The sequence below is a fragment of the Cyanistes caeruleus genome, chromosome 16 (genome assembly GCF_971803275.1).
Source record: "Cyanistes caeruleus chromosome 16, bCyaCae1.hap1.1, whole genome shotgun sequence".
In the NCBI taxonomy this organism is placed as follows: Eukaryota; Metazoa; Chordata; class Aves; order Passeriformes; family Paridae; genus Cyanistes; species Cyanistes caeruleus.
The window spans coordinates 5,467,246-5,488,805 of NC_141716.1; the positions used below are offsets into that span (position 1 = coordinate 5,467,246).

The following is a 21,560-nucleotide window of genomic DNA, read 5'->3' on the forward strand; positions in this document are numbered from 1 at the left end:
CTTCCAAGCCCTGATTTGGATGAAATTGTCTTAAATCAATAAAGGGAACTGTGAAGCTCATTGCAGGAGATGCATCTTCATCAATCTATTGTCATTTGGGATCACCAGGCAGGGAACTGTCCTCTTTCTTCCTCACAATATGTCAGATTTTTTTTGTGGCTTTGAGAATGTTCCTTCTTTTCCTTCCTCCTTGTATCTGTCTGTGATTGTTTTCTGACCAGCATTCATCCCTTCTCAAGGAATCAGTGCTTTTCAGATCACCTTAAAGAAAACCCCAAAACCAGATGTGAACAGCCTCCAGAGCTAACAAAGCACCTGGCTAAGCAGTAAGTGCATTTCTCTAGTGATGGAGCACTCTTACAGGTTTGTTACTGTCCCTGTCTCAGGTGGCCTCGGGCACCGAAAGCTCACCCTGCTGTGGTTTTTACCTGTCCAGCACACAGGTGGAGACACACTTTGGGAAATGTCCTGGGTGAGCCCTAAGGAACAGCTTTGTGTTTGCAGCTGGTTTTGTGTGGATGCTAAATCTGAACCAGAGTGCCTGTAGTTATTACAGGCCACATAGCTCTCAGGCCTGACTGAAGCCTAGCCTGAGAAATTCATGAGAAGGAATTAAAACAATTCTCAGAGATACTAAACAGCCTTGCAGGTGTTGTTTTGCAGCCTGTTGTTTCTCCTTGCAGGAGACAGTCAGGGGGGGCAAAGTGCCCCTGACCAATAATAGTAATGTAGTACTTTGTTAACCAATAAGAGTTTCCTTTCTGTACTTTCCACGTATCTGTCTATAAGACAGAGCTGAAGCAATAAACTAGGAATTCTCGTGTTGTGACTCCCTTGAGAGTCCATTGTCGTTCTTTATCGCCGTTCCCAATCGGAACGACAGGTTTTGCTCCTGTGTCCCATCTCCCAGTGCAGCCCTTCCATAGGCTCCGGGAGCAGGAGGCTGGGGCTGCCCAGCAGGGCATGGATGAGAGCTGCTCTGCTCTGCCTGCTGCTCCCCCTCCTTCTCCCACCTCCTCCAAGCTCGGCCCCTCTCGCCTTGCTCCAGCTGGAGCCACAGGTTTATCTGGAGGCGAGGAGTCTCTGCTCTGTAAGCTGAGACCCGGGAGGAGGAGGAGGGATCTGCTGGACCCTGAGGAGAAAGGGTTTGGCTGCCCTGGAGGAAAGGGAGAGAGGCAGAGCCTGGGCACCATGGCTGGATTCTCTGCTCTTGGGCTCCTCTCCCTGTGTCAGCTCTTGGCCACAGCATCAGCTCAGGTGAGAAAACTCATTTGTCTCATGCTCAAGGAAAAACCTGTCAGGGTAAAAAAGAGTGGTCTGTGTGTGTTGTACCTGTGGGGTGAAACGTGGCAATAGGCAGGCTATTATTCTAAAGTTTATTACAAATGTGTGCCTGGGTTTGTACCTGTGTGGGTAGATGTAAAAACTGCTGCTTTATCTTTCTGTAGAAGTGATTTCCCCATTCAGGACTGCAGTTAGGAGAGAGAAAGCCCTGGAAAGGGAAGATATGTTGATGCAAGAGAAACAGTTTGCTTTTACAATGAAGTAACAGATTTGCAGCGAAACCGATCTGATCTTGGTCTTTATCTGAATCAGAATTTCTTACTCATCCCCTCAATCAGTTTTCAAATTTTACACTTACAGAATGTTTAACCTTTGCTCACTTGAGACATGAAGCTGTATTAAACTTCACTGTCTGCTGTTAATATTATTGTCTGGGGAAGTGACTCCTCAGTGAGTTTTTCATTGTTAGTGAGGAATTTTCGCAGCCTGGCTTGGGAATTCAGAGCTCTGCTGTGAGCAGAGCTGCTTCTACAATGAAACCTTTGTTCCCTGAAGCTACAGTAAGTTGCTCTCTGGAGCCCTCTCCATACAGAAGTAATTTATTGAACTTTTCTTTCCTTCCCCCCACCTTAGACCTTTCCAAAATCCAAGATTTTCAAGTGGCATTGTGCTCAGAGAGGAGACTTTCTCCTCCTGGCTTCATTGGCTTTGCCATCACCCCATCAGACTGGGGCTATAAATTAATTCTTTCTACCAAGCACTTGGCACCTCTTCCATGGGCTCTGCATTTCCTCCTCTGCCCAGCCCAAAACATGCCTGTAGTCAGAACAATTTCCCATATAATGAAACCCCTTTGCTGCCCAGTGACCAGTTTGCATTCCCAGTACAGACCACCAGTAAAAGGAGCTGGGGATGTGCTCAGTCAAAAGGGTTTTCCAGAGAGCCTTGCACTGCTCTGGAGCAATACTGAGCCCATCCAGGCTGGAAGGGGAGTGCAGATTTAGGGTTAAGCTCTAGGACTTGGCTATTGATTTCTGACCTAGCCTGTGTGTTCCTTGTGATGGAAAAATAAGCTCTTGTCTCTCACTTTTTCCCAGTCCCTTCCGAGAATTGGACCACAAGGCCCTCCTGGACCACGAGGACCCCCTGGACCATCTGGCAAGGACGGCATTGATGTGAGTGACACAGGGCAGGGGCTGGCTCGGGCGAGGGGTGGGGCAAAGAAGCTGCTCCTGTTCTCCAGATCTGCAGCCTCTGGACATCCTTTGGGGAGATGGACCTGAAAAATCACTGTCCTCACATGAGACCTCGTTCTGCAGGAGTCTGAGCAGTGAGTGGAGGTGCTGAGCAGGTTCTTGGCAGGACCAATCCCCTGTCCCCAGGGAGAGCTCAGGGGTTTGTGACCCTGCTTGCAAAGCAGAATATTTCTCTTTTGGTGCAAGGTTGAGTGCAGGGGTACGATGTGTGTGGGGGCAGCACACGTTCAGCAGCTCAGAGACAGATTTATGTAATGCTTCAGAGTATCTGCATTTCTAGAGAGGCTACAAGAGACTCAGCTATGCAGCACTGGACACTGCTTTTGTCTCATTAGTTTTATTTCAATATTGTCATCATGCTTATCCCTCACTTTGGCACACGATGTGTCAGGATCTGGCTCTTGTGTTGCCACACATGAGTTTGCAGTGGCCCAAAAGGCAAATAAAATGAAGAGCCTTTGTTTCAGCAAGCAGCTCCTTACACCTCCTGCAGAGGGGGAAGACTACATAACCCAGGACTTAATGGAAGAGAAAATCTTCTTCTGTTAATTTTAATTGATGTTTCCATAGAAATTAAAAATATTGCTTCCATTCATCTGTTGGATAAGGACTGAATCGTGTCCTGTAGTTGGCAGTGGATAAAATGAGCATCAGATGGACCTTCAGCAAGACCACATCAAATGCAAAAGTCTGTGTTCCTGCTTCAGTTTCCAGTTTGAGCAGCTCTTGTCTCTCTGAGCTGCTTATGGAATAGTGCAGGGGTTTTTAAAGCTCGTCTGAAGTGCATTTATTGGAATTGGGCCCTTAAGCAACCTTGAAAAAATCTATTCATTCCATGCAGGTCATTTTCTTTTGGATAAGGAGGTAAAAAAAAAATATGTATATGTGAGTTCTCTGGTACATGGTGAACAAGGAGTGTTTGTGCCTGCAGTGGGGAGCTTTCCCTGAGCCAGGCTGGGCTGAAGAGAGAACCTCATTGATTTGCAGCTGCTCCCTCTGAGTGTCCTTTTGGCTAAAGCAGTCTGTGTTCCTGGGAATCTCCCTCTGGTTTTGTAGTGTGAGATGCTCAGAGCTGGCACCTCAGCAGCTTCCACTGTTTTTGGTGGTGTCACAAAGGCTCCAGGGGACCCTTCAGAAGAGGGCAGAGGACACTGGTTCCCATTTGCAGCAGTGGAGTCCCTGCAGCAGGACATTGCTGTGGCCAGCACACTGTGGGAAAGGCTGGCTGTGATTCACTGTGGAAGCAAAAAGAAAAGTTTGGGGAGGATGAAGCCCTTCAGACTTCAAATTTCAACTTCTGCAAAGAGGAAATGGGAAAGAAACCCTGTAGTTGTTCAGTTCCTGCTTTCTACAGGATGTTTAATTCTGGAACAGCACCAGCATGGATTCTGATTGCTGCTGGAAACAGGAGCCCAGGGATTTGTCAGTCATGTGGACCTACACCCCTTTATCCACAACTAAAAGCTTTGGAAGGCTCCCCGTGGGACAGGATCAAATAACAACATCTAATTAATGTGAAGAACTTAGTCCTAATAAACCAAATGTCTGAGTAAAGTGTTTAAGGTGCAAACTCCTGCAGTCCCAAGTTCACTCTGGAGTTTTGGCTACACAGAAAAAGAGACTTGGAGCCCATAGCTCCTGTGGACAGAGGATGTCAGGTGCCCTGTTCAGGTGGGACGGTCTGGCTGTCCAGGGGCAGGCTCCAGGATGGTTCCTGCTCTTCAGCAGGACATTGAGGCCTTTCAGGAACTGCACAGGAGGACGTGCAGGGCTGTGGCTGGTGTTGAGCAGAGTCACACAGCCTCCCTGCTTAAGAGCTGCCTTTTTTTTTTGTCAGTACACTCCAAAAAATGATGGTGTATATATATATATATATAAATATATATAAGCACAGTTCTGCATTTTCCTAGTGCTGCATGGGGAGGGTCATGTAGATCCTGAGTGGCTGTGTCAATTATGCTTCTGCAGAGTGAAACCATTATTTTATTTTTCTTTTGGTGCTGAGACTTTTTTTAAAATTGCAATTGGAAATTTTCTGCATTGTTATTCCTGCACTCTGTAAAGCCAGCCAGGTCATCCTGACAGGTGACTTTGGATGAAAGTGTGGAAGTGTTGCTGGATGTCTTTGAGCTGGGTGAGTGCTGCTGAGGTGTTCAGCAGTCTCTTACCATCAGCAGGGAGAGGTGCAGAGCGTGCAGCTGAATTATTCAGGATATCTCCTTGGATGAACTCCATCACCACAATTTCTCGAAGGTCCAGCTTTCATCCCTGCCTTTCAGGGGAGCTGCAACATTAAGCCCCTCTGAAATATTTTATAATTAAAACCTTTAACAAGCTTCTCATTTCATACTCAGTAACAAGCAAAATCTTTCTCTCCTGAGACTAGAAGCAGCATGTTTTGATGGAAAGAACTAGTGACAAGTTCCCGTGAATTATTTCTGGGGATGTAATTCCCTAAATTGCTAATAAGCAATTGTCACTTTTCAAAAATCAAGCTGCTTTTTTTTTTTTTTTTTTTTCCCTGCCTTCTGTCTCCTGGCTTGACTTGCTGAGAAAAAGTAAACTTCCTTCTCTCTCACCCAGCACCAGGAGAGCATTTCCTTTTGCTGACAGCCCTTGCCTCTAATTCCCAGTGATCTGGCATCAGGGGTACAAACCCTGATTAGGCTTTTGCTTCATCTCTCTGAAGTTCTGCTGCTCCTGCAGAGTCCTGCAGGGGTCCACCATGGCAGGATCAAGCTCTAAGATGCTGCCCAGAAACCTTTGCTGCTGCTGTGACCTCCCTGTGCAGATTCCCACTGCAGAGGAAAGGAAAAATGCAAGGGGCTGGCAACCCCAGGTGCTGGAGGAGCAAACCACCCCTACTGCCATTTCCAGCTGCCTTTTCATTTCAAAAGAACTGCTCCTTTCATTTCCTTGGCAGTGAACCTTCCCCAGCCATGATATGATAACTATTTATGGAAAAACTGTGGCCAAAGGATACTGAAGGAGTTGCTTCAGCAAGTCAGAGCATAAAGATGCCTCTGTTTAGGGGCCCTCTGGTCAGTCAGTGGTGCAGGACATAAATCCTGAGCAGCTCCAGGCTGGAGAGACTTGCCCAAAGCCTTCCCAGTAAATATAGAAACGTGCTATAAATTCCACAGCCCTGCAAATGCCTCCTGGCTCCTAATTGCCAGGCCCATGGTGGGATGGTGTTATTTCCAGCTCTGTTAATAACCACCCTTCATCCACAGAGATTTTCTTCTTCCAGGGCACCAACTTTACCCCTTCCCCTCTGCTTGCCCACTCACAATATTCAGTGCACAATATTCACCTCTGACAATATTCAGTGCACTCATCCTAAAGCCAGGAGTGCAGGGTACCCTCTGGACTGGACACAAAGTGTTTTTCTGTGGGATGAGTTGGAAATCAAGCTCCAGTCAAGCTCCTGCTCTTCACAAATGTTTGCTTCTTTTGGGACCTAACAATATAAATACAAATAAAACAATAAAAAAACCAATAAAGTACCAAATTGTTATTTGGAGCTTATGAATGTCATTACATCTAGCTGAGCTGGAAGAAGTGATTAAAGATTTACAAAATATTGTCTCACAAACACCTTTATTGCTGTTCTTAAAAGATTCTTTTTATTACAATAGAGAAAAAATAGACTACTTTTGAAATATTATATGAAAATTGTGTTTAATCCAGATTGTGCAATTGGATTAGGTGGAAATCAGTTGGGGGCTGTGCCTGTTTGCTTTTCCTGTCCAAGTTTAGTCATATGAAGAAAATCATTGTAGACAGTTTGTTCATTCTTCACTTGGTGGTAATCCCCAGCTCCTGGCAGTACCACAGCTTCATACTGTGCTCTGGAAAGCTGGAGTTTATCCCTGTGTCCTTCTGTTTCACCATGAAGGTGTTTGGAAGCTGTGACCCCCATCCAGCTTCCTCTCTGCCCCACTTCAAGCCAATCCCAAGTGCAAACAAATTCTAACTCCTGTGGAAGGAGTTGAAAGTTCTGGGGACACTGTTCAGGAGCACTGGTTCTCTCTGGGAGGCTGGGGATGTGGATTTCCCCAGATTTGCTACTGTAGATGTTGGAAAAGGCTATCCAGGCTCATCCTGCTTAGGAGGTAGCAGGGTTTAGAGCTCATGAGATTGAGTGAGGTAAATCTTGGAGTGGGCACAAGGAGAGGTTTGAGTGCAGCTGGAAACATGAAACTGGAAAAAGTCAACAAAGAGAGGTTCAGCACTAACACCTTCTTCTCTTTCCTCCAGGGAGAGCCAGGCCCTCCTGGTTTGCCAGGCCCACCAGTAAGTATTTCCTGCTTGGCATTGACTTTTCCATCCTTTTGTGAGGACACAGGGCATGGGCTGGCACAGCCTCACTTTCCTCTTCATCTGCCACAGAATTCCCAGGAGTGGGGATGCTCAGCCCAGAGGACAAACACGTTCTTCTGCTTCACTGCTATCAGTGGAACAGAATGAAAGTTAAATTAATGAATGAAATAAGTGAGATAAAGCTTGTGCATCACCTGTATAATATATGACAGGTGCCATGGCACCAAGCCACATCACATGGGTATTTTTGGCACTGCTCTGGGTCTGCTTCAGCCCCTCAGTCTGCCAAGGGGTGCTCAAACCTGTACCAGGTGCTCAAACAAAACTGTACCAGGTGGCAGAGCCCTTTGCTTTGGCCACTTACTGCATCCCTTCCTACCCCCTACTAACAACAGCTTGTGAGCAGGTGGCAATGAGCCAAAGCACTGAAATTTAACATTTGGATATGGATTCATAGCAAGATTCATGGGATTCTCTCCTGTTGTGTGGTGTAAGGCTAACACATCAACACATGAGCTTCCATCCCTGCATCCTTGCCACATTTCTTTTGTTATTTTGTTATAATAATTGACTGTTTACCTCATGCAGGGGCCAAAAGGTGCACCAGGGAAGCCTGGAGCTGCAGGTGAAGCTGGATTGCCTGGCCTTCCTGGAGTGGATGTGAGTGTTTTGTCATCTTCTCTTAGGTCTTTTAAATCTTTCCCATGGGCAGGAGCGTTTTCCTGATGTGTCTCATCAACCTTCTCTGTTCCCACTGGAGAAGGGGTGTGAGACCTGGACCTACAGTTATGTCTTGCATGTCAGGAAAAATTGAAGGAGAAGCACCTTAGGCTGAATTAAGGAATATGAGAACAATTTGAAGATCTCTTGCTGACAGGATTTCACTCTCATGATCTTTTGTTGGTTTTTTTACAGGGTTTAACAGGAACTGATGGCCCCCCTGGCCCAAATGGGCCTCCAGGAGACCGTGTGAGTACCTCATCACCCCCTAAGTCCCTTTAAATGGTCGTTGCCACTGATTGTAGGGATGATTTTCAATTCTGCTGTAAATTGGTGATATTCAAGTGTTGATTCTGATGTAAACCCTTGCAGAAGATCCTTGAAATATTCATTAGGCAGGGCATGAAACCCACCTTTCTCTCAAACAGCTTTGAACCTGCTTGGGTTGCCTCAGTGGTGTCTGCACTGGGGATATTTCAAGTATCCAAAAAGTTTCCTGAAGCAGCCAACAGACTCAATTGTGGAGTTTATCAAAGTGAAGTTATTTTGGCCTTTATTTGCAGTCTGAGTTGGCAGATCTGTGTTGTTTATAATTAATGCTACTGTGTATTAATTGTTTGAACTTTTGCCTTTTATTATTTCTGGAACTGTCCATATGGTCGCATTATTAGTTGTCATAGTGTTCCCTAGCCAGCCTAGCAAGAAATAAGAGTTTTTTTCTGCTTCCTGCATATTCCAGCTCTGCTGAGGGGCACCACAGGGACAGAGAAACATCTGCCAGAGATGATACAGATGTCCTTCAGATCATCCACACTCATCACCCACTTTTAGGCCTCCTTGTGGCATTAAGGAATAATCATTAATGAGCCTCTCAGCACAGACTGTGATCCAGCATGGCTATTCTCCTGTCTCCCAGATGGGAATATAAGCCTTGTGTCCACAGCTGGCTTGCTGGCCTCTTGGGCTCAGGGCTGCAGTGAGGGGCTGGAGTTTTGTACCTGTTCAGTACATCCCAATAATCCACTTGTTGCCCCAAGGACTTACTGAGATCTAAAAAATCTGTGAGTTATTTCAGGGGATGAGTGGTACAGCCATGTATTGTGACATGCTCTTCATCCTTCCCCATGTGACAGGCAAAGTTTGTGTGGCCACTGGGAAAGTTGAGTGGCAGGACACAAATATCCTGGTCACAGCTCCAAGCCTCTGTCCATCACCACCCACCCTAAACCCCACTCCTTTTCTGTCCCTTGTGCCCACCTTTCTCCCCAGAGATTCAGGCCTGTGAAATCCTGGCCACTCTCAGACATTCCGTGGCAAGAGTCCAGCAGCATCTGGGAACAGATCCCTGATTTTTAAAGCAGGAAAGCTCAGGAGCACCCGCAGAAGGCTGTGGGCTGCTCTGTGCCCTGTTTTGGGCTGGGTGGCAGTGCTTGCCCATGCCCAGGTGAGCACACAGCTCCTGCCTTGCAGGGTAATTGAGCAGATAATTTCTGGGCAGCAGAATTTCCTCTCTGGCTGCTGGGCAGGAGCCCCCAGACAGAGCTGCCCTCGCTGCAGACTCGGCTTTGCTGCGCTTTCCCACATCTTGTAACTCAGCCTGGGGCAAACCTGGGACCCCTCTTCATTTATGGGAGCTTTTCAAGGTCAGTGGTCCATCTAGGAAATTGGTTTAATTGGTCTAATAAAAACCTGGGGAAAGGGAAGGCCTCTAAAAGCTTTATCACTCTAAATGGACAGCATTGTTAGCCCAGCTTGAATTTTTTCTCCCTGTCCTTTAGAACATATTTCAGTCTTGCAGGACTCGCTGAAATAAGCTGTTTCCTTATTGCTGTGGGTTTGAATTCATGCTTAACACTCTGATTTCTTCTAAATAAGCTTAATTTTTTGAACTGGAGTGTCTGAGAGCAAAGCTGTTTAGCATAGGGAAGTGGGCTCATGGAAGTCAGTTTTCAGTAACACTTCATTGCCAAACATTTCCAAAAGGATTTTTATCATAAGTGTCTCCTGCTGCTCTCAGCCTCCATTAGCTTTCCTCCTGCTTCTGCTTAAAGACTCATTAGATCAAGTCTACTTATTTTTTCTGTTTTAAAACCCCTTTATTTTTAGCTGAGGTTGAGCTGACTCCTGACCTCCATGATAGATACTGGTGTCCTTCATCAGAAAGTTCTCAAAGGCCATTTTAAAGTTTGCTGTTTGCTAAAGTTTCCAGTGAAAGCAATAAGGAAAACATAATTATTCACTTCTGTTTATGAGTGTCATAATAATCAAGTGTTTTCTACGCTCCATAGTTGTCTATTCACAGAGTAAATTACTACAAAGTGAAAAATTATGGTGATAGTGTTTTCTAATCAAAACAGAAGGAACATTGTTACCAGGAGAATGAGTAGAGTCAGACAATGTTATTAAAATTGAGATGTAAATTAGAGTCTCTTCCTTGCCTTAATGCTCATTCAGGGGCTTCACAATCTCTTACCTTACCAGGAATCCTCACTGCTGCATTCTGCACCTTACACCCTCCAAGGTATCAAAATTTGGGAGTGTAAAGGGCCAACATGTGGCATTTTGGGTGCTCTGCTGACTTTCTGGCCTGTTGGACAAAGCAGAACGGGGCAATGCAGCTGCTTTCAGAATTAGGGTGCAAGTCAGGAGGCGCCAGGAATTCGATGTTTTCCTTGCAGGAGGAGATCCCAGCTTGTCCCATCAGCAGCTGTAAGGATTTTTAGCCTGAAGATAAATAAAAGTGCCTGGAGGCAGAGCAGAGTAACCTGCAGCAGGAGAAATGAATGAGCTGACATTCAGAGCACAGCTGATTTTTATTGGATTACAGTTCTTTGCTCACCAGACCACTCTTAACAAGGCCTTGGGTCCTCTGTGTCTTTCTCCTTAAGCTTAACAAGGGAAAACATTCCTAATCTCCTCTGGCCCTCAGAACATGAGGGGAGGGCAGGTGACATCCCTGGGGTCACAGTGGGAGCTGTGTGTGCTGGGGTATTCTCCAGGTCAGCCCATCCACCTTGTTCTCCTGGTCCCAGGGGCAGATCCTGGTTAACTCCAGCTCAGGACATCATCCTTGAGATGTTTCTGTGCAGCATTTTGGGAATGTTTGGAAAAGAGGTTTGGGCTGGGGAGAAGCCTTGGAAGCTTTGTCCCTGTGCAAGATGTTCCAGCTTTGTCCCTGCACCCTGGTCCCCTGGAAGGTGTCCCTGTCCATGGCAGGGGGGTGGAACCAGGTGGTCTTTAAGGTCCCTTCCAAACCCAACCCATTCTGGGGTTCTGTTTCAGGATTATCACCCATAGTTAATTTTACAGCCTGCTGGCCAGCTGGCAGCTCTGCAATGCAGCAAAGGGGTTAAGGAGGTCTCTCTGTCAAGCAGGAATTTCACAGCTTCAAGAGTGACTTCATTCTAGTCTAAGCCATGAGTTCACCAAGCTCCAGTCAAGCCTAAGAGTGGGAATGCAAACTGGGAAAAGGAGATGGGGATTTGCCAAGGAAGCAAGTGAAGAAGCAGAAGCTGCCAAATCTTTGGCTTTGCTTGAAAGGAAAATTGATGAATTAATAAAATTCACTAGAACAAATCCAAATTTTGTTAATAGTTTTAGGAAACTGTCATTTGATCTACAATAGGAATGTACTATGAATGAGAATATTTCAATTAGATATAATGCAAGTTATGAACATTTAGATATTCATGGAGGATATTTAGGTATCCATCTGAGGCCAGCTGGGACTTTCAGAGTTATTATCCATAAGTTTTTGTCCTTACATGTCTAAATTCAGCTGAGCATCTCCAGTCATGTCCTGTTTCTGCAAGACACTGCTGGAGTTTCCAAGCAAAGATTGGTGCCAAGGAGAGCAGGCCTTGGTGGCTCCCCATATGGAGGTTTCTCTTTTATCCCTGCTAATTTTTATCCTGTTTTATTCCCACAGGGTGCATTAGGACCTGCTGGGCCACCTGGACCAGCTGTAAGTACCTCCCAGAGCAGACATGGGATCAAAGTGTGGACTGTGATGCCAAAACCATCACCAAGAGAGGATGGGAAGCTTTGTACCCCAAACAAAAGGATCAAAGCCTGAATTAGTGAAAATACTGTTTGAAATGTTTAAATATGTATGTGTAACCTGTTCTGGTAACACAGATCTGGTTTTATTCTCTGAGGTGCTCTAAAAGCAAACCAGCTTGGGATACAGACTGACAGATCAAATGCTATCATTTGGATAAGAAAGAGGAGAAATAGATAAACTGGAATGGTTTCTTCCTCTTCATGCCCCACTCTCGTGTCACCACACACCTCTTACAGATGTCTCATAGGTAATGGAGATGGAAAGGGAATACAAATTATTAGAGGCAGCAAAAGAATTCATCAAGACTCTGCTCTGATTGCAAATTAGAATCATTAGGAGCAAGGGAGTGATAAGGAAACTTAGAACAAAAAAAAAAAAATAGCAGTGTTTTTTGAGGTTCTCTTTTATTTCTCTATGTCTGGTTTCTGAGTGATCTTTTACTGTCTCAAATGTTGTTTTCAGGGCAAAGGACTACCAGGACCTCCAGTAAGTAACAAGATTCTTTTTTTTTTCCAAAAAAAGTTATAAATTAATATTCTGATTTTATTGGATACCCTGAGTGTTACAAACCCACCCCAGGCCTCAGGTCCTCCTCCTGTGCCAGGCAGAGGGACGTGGAGTCCTGCAGATCACTGACCTTGTGGGGTTTTTGTGCTTGCCCCCTCCCTGGGGAAGCTGGCTCTGGAGTAAATTCAAGGCACAGCAGCCTTTGAACAGTGCAAGTGCCCCACTCTGGGGCAGCTTTTGTTTGGGGGGCTCCTGGGAGCTGCCCTGTGCCTGAGGGATGCAGACTGGCAGTGAATTCTGAATTCCAGGGGAACGAGGGGTAAGAAGCAAGGTGTGTGTTGGGAAGCTGCTGGCGTGGTGCAGGATGGAGCTCCTCGGGGGGATTGGGCAGGTGGGGACAGCCCAGCTGTGGCTGCCCCTGGGCTTTGGGGTGTCAAGGTCACCACAGATGTAAAAGCCATTCTCTCTGTTCTACAGGGGCCTCCAGGACCCAGTGGGCTCCCAGGTGGACATGGATTTCGGGGCCCCTCTGTGAGTTTCTCCTACCATTTAATCCTCATTTGCTGAATGTGCCACAATCACAGAGGAATGAGTTTCATTTTTGTCTCTCACCTCTCTCTGAAGTGCTATTGTGGTAGCCCCCCCGCGCACCTCTTCGCATTTATATTGAAAGGAAATTCTTATTTTTCTCTCCTTTTAGGGACCTTTTGGTCTGCCAGGATTCCCAGGGCCTCCTGGACCACCTGGGCCTCCGGTAAGTTGAGACTTGAAAATAAATGTCAAAAAATTTCAGGGGGCAGTCTTGATTTTTCTTCTTGCTGCAGTTTTTATTTGCTGCCACTGGCATGGGCATTCAGCAGGGGATAAACAGCGTGCTCTGAGGAGAGCAGGGACATTTCCCTGGCTGCTCGTGGATGTTTTGATGATCTCCTGTTCGTTATTTGTGCTCTGTGTGAGGAAGGACCCAGTGAACCCCATCTTTATGGCACACAGGGCATGGGGTGGGCTTGTTCTCTCAAGGGAGGTTTCTGTGCTTGCTTGGATCAGGATTTGTTCTTGTAGGGCCAGCAAGTGGGGCTTGTAGTCAAGTCCCTGCTTTGGGTTTGCTGTGGCCTCTCTGGAGTGTTGAACAGTGGGGTTGGGAGGTCTTTCCCAAGGCCAGCAGGAAGGCAGAAGGCAGGCACAGCTGCTCCTCTCCAATTGCTGCCTCCATCACCTGAGGCCCCAGAGTCTTCCCAAGCCCAGCTGGGAATCTCCAGGGGCTGGTTACACCCCTGATGTGCCTGCTTTGGGGCTACTTTAGGCTGTGGGGCTGAGCATGTGCCTTGTGCTGATCCAGCTGAGCTGGGTCTGTAAAAATTGTCCTAGAAATTGTGTTTCCTCCTGGTGTTTGTCTTGTATTTATTTAAAAGCCACCATTCCCTGAATTGCAGGGTCTTCCAGGTGCCCTTCCTGATGGCGGTGGGGACCTTCAGGTAGGTTTTTCTTTATGTAGCATGAAAATATGCTTTGGTTTAATCCTTGATGTGATTTCTGGTTGGCACAGCTGGGGGAGTGTCAGACCAGGTAACATGCCCTGTTCAGCCCCGCAGATGTGGGTTTAAACCACCTTACCAGGATGCACAAGAGTGGGGTGTGTGTTTCCTGGACTGAAATGTTTTCTCAAGGAGGCAGATGTGCACTGGAACAGATTTCCCAGAGAAGCTGTGGCTGCCTCATCCCTGGAAGTGTCCAAGGCCAGGTTGGACAGGGCTTGGAGCAACCTGGGATAGTGGAAGGTGCCCACAGCAGGGTGCTGGAATGGGATGGGCTTTAAGGTCCCTTCCAACCCAAACCAGTCTTTGATTTTGTCCTTGGTTTTTGCTTCCTGAAATGCACATTTTGCATGCATTCTTCATGTGCTAAACAACTCCAGCATTTGGTAAAACACAACAGCTTTTCATGCTCCCAGTCCTGCTTTGCAGCAGGAAGGGCTGTGTGTGCAGCACTGTTTATTTCCAGGGATGGTGGCACCAGGATCCTATGGACATATGCTTTGTTTAGGTTCCCTTCTTTAGGAGAAAGCCTTGATCCCTTTCTTTCAGGAGAACAAAAGGAGTGTTAAGTCCATGAACGATGGAAGTGACATTTGCAGATTTCACAGCTGTTGTTGTGACAGCTTCTTTGGTTTTCTAATTGGCGTGCCCCAAAAAAAGCTCCGAGTCAGTTTAGACTGCCTTATGGCACATCACATGGGAGTTAATAGAAAATGATGCTATTTCTGCACATTTAATTTAAGTTACCCTGTGGAATATACTAGAAAATTGAGCTTTTGCTACAGAGGTGCTGCCTGAAGTTGTATTAAAATTTTTAAAAAGCAAAACAAATTAAGAGTTTTTTGTAAAGTTTCAAGAGTATGGCCTTTTCCTCATTAAATTTCCATGGATGCTCTGATATGTTCCCAGTCAAGCTGGAGTTCCCACCAGGGGCTCTCCCACCCCTAGACATCTGCAGATATCTGCTTATAGGTATTGGTTTTTTATTGGTGCCCTTCAATTAACTCTGGTGCCTTGTTTCACTTAAGGAGTTGGCTAAAGGAAATCAGCTGGGGTCAGTTAATGCAGAGGATTAAACAGGGTCCTATGATTTAAATAAACAGATCCAACTTCACTGGGAAACTTGGGTTCCTCAGCATTTTGGACTGTGGACACTGTCAGCCTTCAGAAAGTCTCTGAGTCCTCTCTCAAAGTGGAGCAGGCTGTCCATAAATCATTATTTTGTGGGTTAGCAGGAGCTCTAGGACCTCATTCCATAGGGAAATGTTGGTCAATCCATGATTCTGTGATTCCACTAGATTTAGTGAATTTAGAGCGCAAATCCACAAGACTTTTTCACCTAAAGGATGAAGCCAGGCTCCTTGGATGTGCCTGTTAAACCAAAGTGTTTCTGTTCCCTGCAGTGCCCAGCTCTGTGCCCACCAGGTCCCCCAGGCCCCCCAGGAATGCCAGGTTTCAAGGTAAGGAAACATCACCCGCAACACCAGGATTTGTCTCCCAAAATGAACACCTGAACCCCTGCCATTAAATTATATACAGTCTCTATATTCCTCCCACCTCCCAAACCAGCCATGCATTGGGATTTAGTCCTACAAATGAAACTTAACCCTTGGCATAGATTAAAAACCCCTGCAAGGCCAGTGGGGCAGAGCTGATGGACAGGAACAAACAGGGGCAGAAATTCAGGGCTGCCTCAAGAACCAGGTGCTGCCTTTCCAGGCCTGAGAACTGGAAAAACCTCATCAGTTCTTAAATTGCAAAATGTAACTTACATAATTAATATAATACAATTGTTGTTTTTATAGCCAGTGTAGTACCAGGCAGATTTATGTTTAGTCCTTGGGCTCTGGTAGGTAAATTCAAGGTTTCAGCCCTCAGGAGTTAAACATCTCCTCCTCTGTCCCCTCTGTGTTTCACATGAAGTCTTTGCAGTTATGGACTCCAGCAGTGAGACAAAGTAAAAAGTGACTCGAGTCCTTTTAGCAGGATTTAGAAGTTGGCAGTGAGTGGGAGAACTCCTGAGAAATGCTTTCAATTCCTCCTGAAGTGACCTTTCTCAGGTCTGTTTGGTCTCTGCACTGAGTCATAAATATCATTACAAATACAAATACAAAGACAAAATGTTTAGGGCATAACTGCTCAAAATTCATAGCTCATTAAATGGAAAACCCTGTGAAACTCTCCAATTATGATGCAAGTGGTGCACAGAACCTTTGTTGTGGTGAGGAATAACACCTGCCATGGCTGAAATTAGCCTGTGTCTCTCCCACAATAACAGGAAAAGAGCCAAGACACAAACTGAATCAGAGCATATAGAAAAGCTTTCAGTGGATTTCTTTGCAAGCTTGATGATGCAGACATTAAAGATGACTTAAAAAGGGAAGTTAAAAATGCAGAATGGGTTTCTCAGGAGTGACTCATCCCCATTTTCTGAGGTGGTGGGAACTGAATTCTGGTCCCTGATCTGAATTTGAGAGTTGCCTCCAGACCATGAGCTCAGTCCAGTGCAAGTCACTCTGGAAATCCAAATCTGGGCAATTTCCTGGAACTACATCAATTCTGACCCTGGTACCTGGATACACTGGTACCCCCAGGAGGGATCTCCTTTCACAGCACACCTACAGACTGTTTTCCCTGGAAGTCATTTGGGATGTGGGAGTTTAGGTTTCACAGCTGTCTCACCAAATTTAATTTTAAAACAAGGCTCTACTGGGATGTGAATAATCATAACTCTTATTTCTAGGGACACACTGGTCACAAAGGGGAGCCTGGTGAAGTAGGAAAACAAGGAGAGAAGGTAAACTTCAATTTAAAAGTAATGGGGGAGGATTTTTTTCTTTAAAAACACCTTGAAAAATAAGTGATTTTTTTTTAAGGAGACAGGGAGGAATGAGGCTGTTGGCTGAACAAGGAGCAGTTACTTTGGCTGAAGAGCATTGGGTTCCTCTGCTCTCCCTGTAGGACCAAGAAAGTTCATCTTTCCAAGGACCATCATGTTAAGATCAGTTTGAGCTAACAGCTTTCCTTTCCCATGCAGGGATGTCAGCTCAGGAACAGCTCTGCATTAATCACTTGGATCAATTCCTGACTGACCTGAATGTTCCTGCCCATAGAAGAAATTGTCTATAACATAGAGCAAATTCTGAAGAGGGAGAGAGGGAGCTCAAGGAGAAGCCAGACAGGGATGTCCCTGGCTGTGTTTGCAGGCTGTCTCCTGCTGTGTCTCCTCCTGTCTGATGGATTTTTCTCTCCCAGGGTAACCCTGGCCCTCCCGGCCCTCCCGGAATTCCCGGCGGTGTCGGCCTGCAGGTAACCCCAGCTCTCCTCCTCCCCCATCCCCATGGCCTTGCACTGTGGGGCTCAGTGGAGCCATCAGTCCCCTTGGCTACACCAACACTGATTGAGTTGGAGCTGATTTGTTTTCTTAATTAGGGCCCAAGAGGACTAAGAGGCCTCCCTGGTCCAATGGGTCCAGCTGGCGACAGAGTAAGAAAAAATTTCTGTTTTTGTCTTTTCCTCTCCACCACCAGTTTGTCCTTGGAGAGGTGCCAGTGGCACTTGTCCTCGCTGAATTCCACTGGGAAACTTGTAAAGGCATAAAGGGTGGGCTGTTCCCTGCAGTCCCTCCATCAGAACAAGCTTCCAAAGCCAGGAGAATCCACACACCCGAGGGATGGGCAGGGTCAGGCCCAGCCAGGCTGAATCTCTCCAACCAAAGTGCAAGACTGACAGTGCTACAGAATCTTGCAAAGAAAAAAAAAAAAAAGGGAAAAAAGATTTCATGAACATTTGAACATTTCACTTTCTGTTCTGTCTCTTTACAAGAAAAAGCCAAAGAATCACTGATGGATAAAGGTTTTCAGGACACAAAAAGGCTCCTCAGTGAGGACAGGGTCAATCTCCAGCTCATTGAGGCTTTGGATTCTTGGCACAGTGTTTGACCAGCAGCCCAGAAGCTGAATGGTTTTGAATTGGATGAAGTCATGCATTTATTTAGAAGTAAGACTGTCATCAAGATAGTAAGGCCATGAATGACATCAGAGGTACAAAGGTGGGGAGATCCAGAGTAAAAACCCATTGTTCAGAGTGGGATTTTTTGCATGTCTGTCCTGCAAACCAGCAGGAGATATGGGGTGTCTTTCCAGAGCTTTTGTGTTTTCTCAGGTTGTGGTACAAGGTGGGGATTCTGTTACTCCATCCTCTGCCAAGCCCAGCACCACAATGATGTCTGTTCTCTGCAGGGTGACATTGGATTCAGAGGCCCCCCTGGAATCCCAGGACCTCCAGGGAAAGCTGTATGTATCCCATTCTCTGTGGCCCTGCCTTCCACTGCCTGCTTTGTTCCTCCTTGCTGAGCTCTGCTGCCAGTGAGCAGAGGCTGTGCTGACCACCTCCATCAGATTATTCCCTTTGCCTTAGAGCAGTGTTATTTTACCTGACCCAAACTTCATGATGCCTCTCCCTTCGCCATGCCCCACGCCAGAATAAATTCACCACATTTGCATTGCTCTCTGTGCTTCTCTGCCCTCCCTTGAGCATCAGCAGCTGTGGGCAAGCACTGGAGAAGGGAATATCCATTCCCTCAGCCCTGTTGTGAGCTTACATCCCTTGAGCCTGGTCTGTTCCCAGCTGCCCACGGCTCTCAAGGATTCTTGCTCCAATAGCTGTGTATTGAGGATGCAATCCCCATCTTTCTGCAGAGCTCCCTTCTGCAGCACCACCCTCTGGGGACCCCTCCCTAGTCTTGCAATTATAGAAGAAATTCATCCAAACAAAAATAAAACGAGGTGCTTTCTCACCAAACTTTCATTACAGCCAGCAGGATCTAGACAGTAAATATTAAAGCTTTTCTCCCACTCTGTTTCTGCTTAAAGAAATTGTTTCATTAAGTGAAGGGGAGATGGTCTCTGCCCTGAGGGATTTCTGGCAAAGTCCCTGCAGCAGAAAGTGTGTCAGGAATTAGAGTGTAACTGAGAAAGTACAGCCGAGCTCTTGGGGCCTGTGTGTGCTCACACCTCTGCTGACACCAGCAAACAGCACCAAAACCTCCTCATTTCACCCTCAAAGCAGCAACTTCTGAGTGATGGAGATGTTTAATGGCGTTTCCTCCTCTCTCACAGGGGGACCAAGGGAGCAAAGGACCTCAGGGATTCCGGGGGCCCAAAGGCGACACTGTAAGTGCAGTCAAACACCCTTTGCTCCACCCTGGGATGTGACTGACAGCCCAAAGACTGTTCCATAGGTTTATTATGGCTTGTGCCCCCTTCATTTGCTTGAAAGGGATGGAAGCACCATCTCAGAAATGAGATGTTTAACTCTTACTGAAGATTCCTGAGCGATAAGGTGTCCAAGTGCTGCTGCAGCCTGGAGCACGGGGAGCAGATCTTACATCCCCATCCCTGGAAAGGATCAAGAGTTTTCCCAGGTGTTGTATCCAGCACTGGGCTGGTTTCCTGGTGTTCCAAAACTACTTACTTGGACAGAGAGGACCCAGCTGAAATGGAATGAAATGTCCCTACAGAATTTGAGCATGATATTTGTTGACTATTCTTCAGGTTTACACAGGCTATCACAGGATTTATTGTTGTTTTCCAGGGTAAACCTGGACCAAAAGGAAACCCAGGGGCTCGTGGACTCATAGGAGAACCTGTAAGTGAATTAAGTAGGACACAGGTCTTGCTGTTTGTCTTGCTTGCAGGTGAGGAGATAAAACACCATAGGAAAAAAGCTGTTTCTTGCCATCTTTGCTGCCAAGCTTCTGCTCTGTGGGTCTCTGTGTAAACCCACTGGACTCAGCCACAGTTATAATGCTGTTAATGAAAATCTCCCAGTACAAGTGGGGCTGGGCTCGTTGCCAAAAGCTTCTTTGATGTGAATGTATTTTGCAAACCACAGAGCCTCCTCCTGACCTAAACATGTGCTGTCCATGATTGCAGGGAATGCCTGGCAAGGATGGGCGGGATGGAGCTCCTGGACTCGATGGTGAGAAGGTTTGTAAAGTCCTACTTAAACACTGCAGGGAAGATTCCTGAGACTGCTGGCAGTCCTGCAAAGCTACTCATGCTCCTCAAGAAGCTTGGCTGGAAAGCTTTTCCTTCTAAAAAGTTTCCTAGTGTTGTCACTAGTGATTAGAGTGAAGTTCCCCTATTAGTTAATCCCAAGGGAATTCCCTGAAGAAGGAAGGTGCACACATGATGTGAGCCCAGCTGTGTCCCTGGGTTTAGGACTCCAGGCCTGCAGAGATGCCTTTTCAGAGCTGTTGACAGAGCTGACCTCAATAGCCTGGAGACAAAGTGCTGTCAGGTACTGCTTGCCTGGTTCTTGAGCCGTGCTCCTGCAGGAACACTGAACATGTGCTGCCAAGGGGAGCTGCAGGAAGCAGGGAAACACCTGGGAGCTCCTGTCCAGTGGGTGCTCCCTCCTCTAGCCACAACAGCTCTTGGTCCTGTGCATACAGGGAGGGAGAAAAGTCCAAAAGCCTGTCTGGGACTGTGTCCCCTACCTGTGGCAGGCCATTTCCCAGTGCTGCAGGATCTCTCCTAACCTCTCCCTATCCACAGGGTGACGCAGCTCCCATGGGTGCTCCTGGAGAGAAGGGGCCAAATGGACTTCCTGTGAGTATGGAGCAGGACCTGCCACCTCTGGGGTTCCAGTGTGCCTGCAGAGACCCTTCCTGGGGACAGGGGAGGGTCATTCTGTGGCTTGTTTCACAAGGAGCTCTAGTTAAACCAAGAGGAAATGCACTTTTCCCAGCATGCAGACAGGGAAGGAGTGTGCCAGACAGGACTGGAGAACACCTGGAGCAGCACCACACAGTAATTCCCTGCCTGTTGGCTTCTCTGACTTCTAAAAATCTAAACTTGAGAGGGATTTTCTCTTTCACATCCCTCTGTTGTGCATCCCTTATGGAGGGAGGTAAGACCTGGGATATAATATCCTGGGCTCTGTCCCTGCCTTATGCCACTGCTTATTGGCAAAATGTTTCATCTCTCCAGACTTCCAACTATTTAAAAGAGATAAAGTGATTCTTCCTGCATTTACAGAATATTTTGAACACCCCTGGAGAGAGGTTTCTGCTGTTCAGAATGTTGTTGCTGGTGGTCTATTTGTATATTCCTGCTCTTTGCTCTCATGGATTAGTGTTCATGGAGCTGCAAGAGCAGCAAGAGATACATTAAAATCCTAATTTTTAAAGTGAAAGCTACAGAACTCTCAACCTTTCGTTGCTTCAAGCAAAGGTCGCTCCTTGTGTGTCAAATCAGACCAGAATAACAAATTTAATAACTTCACTTCTTCTGACATTGCTTTAATATAACTTTTTTCAGGGTCTGCCTGGAAGAGCAGGTATTAAAGGCTCAAAGGGTGAACCAGTAAGTGAATCTCTCTAATGATGGGGTCTGGTAGAGAAACTGGTCACAGCAAGATTTTTTAGCTTTGGGATTGGGAGGATTTACCCCAAAGTGATAGTTTCTGTATTTCTGCTGGGGCTGAAGAGCGGGAATTAGGTAAAATAATTGGTCTGGCACCTGGTTCAGTAAAGACACAGCAGATACACAGGAGAGTCATCAGTGGTTTAGAAAACCTCATCCTTTTGTCAAAGTCCCAGGAGGAGGCTTGATCTTTGGGAATCAAAAGGCTGAGCATCAGCAGGAGCAGAATGATCTCATCTTGCCTTCTGCAGATTTTCCCTCAGGAGAAAAAATTCCATGGAGCTTTAGATTGACACCTACCTGTGAGATTAAAGAAAACCTCGGGCAGACCAAAGCAGTCCAGCACAAAGCTGTTCTCAGAGGTGTCTTTTTTCCACCTGCTCCTCTTCTTTATGAGTTTTTCCCCTCTGCATCATTATTGCTGCTAATCCTCAGGGAGGAG

The 21,560-nt window shown here is 46.4% G+C and overlaps 1 protein-coding gene across 1 annotated transcript in view; it reads left to right on the forward strand.

The window, feature by feature from the left end:
- The first annotated feature begins 745 nt into the window (after positions 1–745).
- Positions 746–21,560, forward strand: part of COL9A3 (collagen type IX alpha 3 chain) — a 33,181-nt gene continuing 12,366 nt past the window's right edge. The window contains exons 1-20 of the mRNA XM_023939648.2: positions 746–1,257; positions 2,382–2,459; positions 6,801–6,836; positions 7,452–7,523; positions 7,779–7,832; positions 11,512–11,547; positions 12,109–12,132; positions 12,631–12,684; positions 12,854–12,907; positions 13,587–13,628; positions 15,092–15,148; positions 16,432–16,485; positions 16,944–16,997; positions 17,121–17,174; positions 17,930–17,983; positions 18,809–18,862; positions 19,284–19,337; positions 19,625–19,678; positions 20,249–20,302; positions 21,014–21,058. Coding sequence (XP_023795416.2) covers positions 964–1,257; positions 2,382–2,459; positions 6,801–6,836; positions 7,452–7,523; positions 7,779–7,832; positions 11,512–11,547; positions 12,109–12,132; positions 12,631–12,684; positions 12,854–12,907; positions 13,587–13,628; positions 15,092–15,148; positions 16,432–16,485; positions 16,944–16,997; positions 17,121–17,174; positions 17,930–17,983; positions 18,809–18,862; positions 19,284–19,337; positions 19,625–19,678; positions 20,249–20,302; positions 21,014–21,058 — 1,278 coding nt within the window. The 5' untranslated portion in view covers positions 746–963. The remainder of the gene's footprint in view (positions 1,258–2,381; positions 2,460–6,800; positions 6,837–7,451; positions 7,524–7,778; positions 7,833–11,511; positions 11,548–12,108; positions 12,133–12,630; positions 12,685–12,853; positions 12,908–13,586; positions 13,629–15,091; positions 15,149–16,431; positions 16,486–16,943; positions 16,998–17,120; positions 17,175–17,929; positions 17,984–18,808; positions 18,863–19,283; positions 19,338–19,624; positions 19,679–20,248; positions 20,303–21,013; positions 21,059–21,560) is intronic.